General features: G+C 47.9%; 1 protein-coding gene across 1 annotated transcript in view; it reads left to right on the top strand.

Moving 5' to 3' along the window:
- Nucleotides 1-5203, top strand: part of LOC135816084 (cystathionine gamma-lyase-like) — an 11552-nt gene extending 6349 nt beyond the window's left edge. Inside the window, exons 8-13 of the mRNA XM_065329453.1 lie at nucleotides 1-228; nucleotides 595-716; nucleotides 2451-2503; nucleotides 2992-3058; nucleotides 3435-3506; nucleotides 4708-5203. The exon at nucleotides 1-228 is cut by the window's left edge and continues 3 nt beyond it. Coding sequence (XP_065185525.1) covers nucleotides 1-228; nucleotides 595-716; nucleotides 2451-2503; nucleotides 2992-3058; nucleotides 3435-3506; nucleotides 4708-4728 — 563 coding nt within the window. The 3' untranslated portion in view covers nucleotides 4729-5203. The remainder of the gene's footprint in view (nucleotides 229-594; nucleotides 717-2450; nucleotides 2504-2991; nucleotides 3059-3434; nucleotides 3507-4707) is intronic.
- Nucleotides 5204-5476: the final 273 nt, after the last annotated feature.

Here is a 5476-nt window from a genome sequence, read left to right as displayed (position 1 = left end):
ACGGTGATGTGCTGGGAGGCGCTCTGTGCATGAACAGCAAGGACCTGTACGACAAGCTCTACTTTGTCCAGTATGCCGTCGGCGCAGTGCAGAGCCCCTTCGACTGCTACATGGCCAACAGAGGGCTGAAGACCCTGGCCGTGCGCATGAAGCAGCATCAGAAGAACGCCTTTGCTGTCGCTCGCTTCCTGGAGGCTCACTCACGCGTGGAGCGTGTTGTCTACCCAGGTATGTGTGGCAACAAGAATCACAGCCCTGTGTACCTTTAAAAGTGCTTATTTCTGGTCAAGGTGTCGCCTTTTCTCAAACACTACCTTGACTATCATGCCGCGTTGTCTCACTTGGCGTTGATCTCATTTCGCTACACTGCTGGACGGCATCATTGTTATTAATTGGGTTTTGTGTGCGAAATGATCACTACAAATGCCCTGTGCACATCGTCGGTAGGGACATCACAGCCCTTCCAGATCAATGGAAGCAGTTGCAGCTCCTATGAGGATCTGTGTTCTTGTGCATACTAGTAGTGTCGACTTTGATATGGTGTACGACCATTCTCAGTAGCAGCCATGTTGGTATGCTTCCCCATGTGTCCAGGACTCCCGTCGCATCCTCAGCATGAGCTGGCCTGTCGCCAGGGCAAGGGATTCGGAGGCATGGTCGTGTGCTTCATTAAGGGTGGTCTGGAGCAGTCCAAGACCTTCCTCAGCTCTCTCAAGGTACTGTGCGTGTGTCTATGTGTGTGTGTGTGTGTGTGTGTGTGTGTGTGTGTGTACATGTGTGTGTGTGTGTGTGTGTGTGTGTGTGTGTGTGTGTGTGTGTACATGTGTGTGTGTGTGTGTGTGTGTGTGTGTGTGTGTGTGTGTGTGTGTGTGTGTGTGTGTGTGTGTGTGTGTGTGTGTGTGTGTGTGTGTGTGTGTGTGTGTGTGTGTGTGTGTGTGTGTGTGTGTGTGTGTGTGTGTGTGTGTGTGTGTGTGTGTGTGTGTGTGTGTGTGTGTGTGTGTGTGTGTGTGTGTGTGTGTGTGTGTGTGTGTGTGTGTGTGTGTGTGTGTGTGTGTGTGTGTGTGTGTGTGTGTGTGTGTGTGTGTGTGTGTGTGTGTGTGTGTGTGTGTGTGTGTGTGTGTGTGTGTGTGTGTGTGTGTGTGTGTGTGTGTGTGTGTGTGTGTGTGTGTGTGTGTGTGTGTGTGTGTGTGTGTGTGTGTGTGTGTGTGTGTGTGTGTGTGTGTGTGTGTGTGTGTGTGTGTGTGTGTGTGTGTGTGTGTGTGTGTGTGTGTGTGTGTGTGTGTGTGTGTGTGTGTGTGTGTGTGTGTGTGTGTGTGTGTGTGTGTGTGTGTGTGTGTGTGTGTGTGTGTGTGTGTGCATGTGTGCATGTGTGTTTGCCTGTATGTGGGTGTGTGTGTATGTGTGTGTGTGTGTGTGTGTGTACATGTGTGTGTGTGGGATTCGTTTGTGTGTGTGTGTGTGTATATATATAATTATATGGGTGTGTGTGTGTGTGTGCATGTGTGTATGTGTGTTTGCCTGTATGTGGGTGTGTGTATGTGTGTGTGTGTGTGTGTGTGTGTGTGTTTGCGTGTGTGTTTGCGTGTGTCTGTGCATGTGCATGTGCAAATGGTCTCCGATTGCCATTGGTTGGTTTTTGAACCCGAGCTTCTCCCAAGGAGATCATCGACTCAATCATTGTGATGAAGGGGTTATCTGGTGTATGTTAGTGTAGTAACATTATGTGCCGGCAGGCTACTGTTAAATGCACATCCAGTAACAATGGCTGCGAGTGAAATCCGGCCTCATGAATTTATAACCATTCTGTGGTTTGCAGGCACTGCACTTGCACTAAGTTGTGAATGCTAGGTTGATCAGTGTTTTGATCAGTTGCCGTTTCTACCTCAACGGCATCTTTGAACGAAATGGAACAAAGAACTTGGCCTGTAGGAAAGTATACGGTTGGAATCTCGCGGACGTACATGTATGCAGCCAATGAGTTGACGTACATGTATGCAGCCAATGAGTTGAACCACGTGCGCATGTAGTTAGCATGCCTCTTTTAATGGGTTAATTGTTTCTGTTGGGTGTTGTACCGAGCTTTACTTCATCTACCGTAAAAGTCCGTAAATAAGTACCTGCCCGAAAGAAATACCCCCTTCATTCTTTTGGCTCTGTCTGTTGAAGTCAAGTCAAGCCCGATAAACATACTGCCCGAAATAAGTACCGGTACGGTGCGCACATGCAGCACGTAGCATGTACATCGACATGAAAATGACTTCTCCACTACACACAAGTCAGGTCCGAAAGTTAGTTCGCGCCCGAAAGTCAGTACCCGCCCGAAAGTTAGTACGGGTGTGGTCACTAAATTCGAAAGTAAATACGTACTTATTTACGGACTTTTACGGTAACTTTAATACCGCCTTGTTTGCGTTTTCTTTGCTTTCTTTCACCCTCCCGTGGACCCCTAGGTGTTCACGCTGGCAGAGAGTTTGGGTGGCTTCGAGAGCTTGGCTGAACTGCCGTAAGTGTGTGTCACTGTGTGTGTGTGGCGTGTATGTGTGTGTGAGAGAGAGAGGGAGAGATGGACAGAAAGACATAGAAAGAGAGTTGGGTAGGTAGGTACATTTGCTTCTACAGTATCATACTACAGTCCATTCATGTGCTCTACTCTACTCTACTCTGCTTTGCTCTGCTCTGCTCTGCTCCGCTCTGCTCTGCTCTGCTCTGCTCCGCTCTGCTCTGCTCTGCTCTGCTCTGCTTCTACTCTGCTCTACTCTACTCTGCTCTACTCTACTCTGCTCTGGACACAGCACCTGCACTGTACGCATACATTTTCTTTATTACATTTTCTTTATTTCTTGAGATTCCGGTGATCCGTACTGATACTTGTTGCATTGGCACACACTTTTCTTTGCTACGTACATTGGAATTGTACATACATGTACTGTCCTGTGGATGTGCTGTGGATGTGCTGTTGGTCTGACTGGTGGTGTGCTCTGTGCTGTGCAGTTCCCGCATGACACACGCTTCCATTACGCAAGAGGAGCGCACCAAGCTGGGCATCTCCGACACGCTGGTAGGTTTAATGAGATCTTAGTCGTGGCAGCTTAGCTCGATGTTATCTACGAGTGTACTGTGCCTCTGTCCAATGTCTCTCAACGTTGCATTGAGCTCTTTGGTATTGCTTTTCAATCGCTTCATCAAACTTTGCAATGGACAGCATGCGTCCCACGGATGTCATAAATGAACTCTGCTTCTGCTGAGAGATGAGGCTCGGCACCTAACAGCCGAATACAGCATCTAGCATTGATGCTCGCTGTTTCACGGTGCACGCTCAAGAATCAGATCTCCTCCTTTCCAATGTTTGCATTTTAAATGGGCTGTTGGTGTTTGTCATTGTTCTGGTTGCACAGTAGCTGTTTTTAAAGACGTGTTTGTATCTGTGTGCTTAGATCCGTCTCTCTGTTGGCCTGGAAGAGGAGGAAGACTTGCTGACAGATCTGGAGCAGGCACTGAAGAAGGCCGTGAGTTTCTCAATATTTACATGTATATGCAGCAGCAGCAGCAATACTTTCTTCTATGACTATGCTGTATCCCAGTATGTAGGCGTCAGCGACACCGGTGACAGTTGTTCTTTTAGCATTGTACTATGTATGCTGTGTACATTGTCGGTGAGGTCCCTGTTTGCATGTTCAAAGGAGGCATGAACTGATACACTGGCTCGGGCCAGCACACACAGCTGTACACCGAGCTGTAGCGTGGTTGCTTCTCACACAAAGCTGATACTGAGTACATGTCAAGTCTGGATGATACAGTCTTGGCAATGCTACGTAGTACATGTATCAGGGCCGGTGCCACTTGTGCGGCCGTTACGGCCATGGCCGTACCAATTTCTCAAAAAGCCGGTCCACGCGGAACGTCCAAAACCGGGGAGAAAACGTTTCGATGTATGATTTTATACAGAGAGTCGTAAAAACGGATTACCCTGTCATCAGGAACATTCTACGTACAGTGAAGTATCATAGATGCACAGCCTGAAACTAGTGTATTCTGCATTGGAATGTCAGACTTGCAAGTTGTACCAAGGGGCTAGGAGATCCACCGAAATGCGCCCAGAGCAGGATTTGCCTTCTAAATTTCTAAAATTTTCTGCGGGAGGACCCCACACCCCCCCCCCCTTCAACAGGGTACTCGGCCGCTCCGTGGGAGCTGGCTCCGGCCCTGTGTATGCCATACCAGGTGGTCCATGCTGGGCAAGAAAACGCCAGAGATTAGTTGCAACTACTTATCCAAAGACGGCAAAGTGGTGCCTTGCCTTCTGTACGTGTACAACCCTGCACCCAGCACATAGAGCACTGTTCCATGCAGTTACTGTTCACACCGGCTAGTAATAACTGTACAGGCCTCCGGTACCCATCGGCCGTGATTACAAACATGTTGCAATGGGTAGTAACTTATATGTAAGGTGACCAGCTAGTACTCCATCTTGGGACAGTTAGCTGTTTTGAGTCTTTTGACCTTGCCAGGTCTCACCAGCAGAGCTCAGAGTCACTGGCCCATCGCAATGAAGCATTTTTAAATTGCCTCAAAGCATTAGTGCTCTAATTGCAAGATCAGGTTATGGAGTACATCTACCCTGTCCTAGAAATGATGTATTTTCAAGACTCCATGTGTGGTGTGTAGCGTGTGGATGATTGCTACTTTGTTGTTTCGTGTTTCTTGCAGGTCCCAGACTCCCTGCTCTAAGTTAATTCAACAATGTCTCTAGCAGAATAGGCGTCTATGAGCGTGCCCAGTGCCCTGTGAGGCTGAGCGCAGAGCCCCGATGACTGCAGCACTCCTGCTGCTTTGGTATGGCGGCACTGATTTCCAATTCACTCTGTTGCTCTGAGTACAATATCAGCCATGCAAGTGAGTGACTGCCTGTGTCTTCTTAGCGTTGTGTTCTAGTGAGAAGTTGTTTCAGACGTCTCCACTAAAACTATTTAAGTTAGCACCATGAGCTCAAATGCCAATTTGTAGGATTTTTATTTGTTACTTCAAGTAGCATTTCCCCTTTTTCTGTTTTGCGCATTTTTTGTCTTCTTTGTACACACGGATGTACTACTGTGCACAAGGAATTAGTTTCTTTGAGACATAGGAAGTACTCTTGATCTAAGTGTTTTCTCACTTCCTATTGGTGTGCAGTATTGCACCTGTTTGAGTATGTCTCAGCAGCAGACTCGGTTTGGTAGTTGTGATGGTGCATGCACGGGCTCTTGCAGTTTGCCCTCGGATTTCTTTAGACTGCTCGAAACAGTTGCGTGCTAGCAAGAGTACATGCATGCACCTGACCATCATCTGGGTGGAACAATATAACATCAGGGTTCTAGCCAGGTCAATATAGTAGGGGGGCGGGCATGGGAAAAAGTTACCCCATGACCTATTTTTTCCATTGTCCAAGATTGTCTTGCCATGCAAAATGCAACATACAGGGTGAACCCCCGACTTCACC

The sequence above is a fragment of the Sycon ciliatum genome, chromosome 4 (assembly GCF_964019385.1).
Source record: "Sycon ciliatum chromosome 4, ocSycCili1.1, whole genome shotgun sequence".
Taxonomy (NCBI): domain Eukaryota; kingdom Metazoa; phylum Porifera; class Calcarea; order Leucosolenida; family Sycettidae; genus Sycon; species Sycon ciliatum.
Note: the sequence above shows the minus strand (reverse complement) of the source record. Positions and strands in the feature narration are given on the sequence as shown.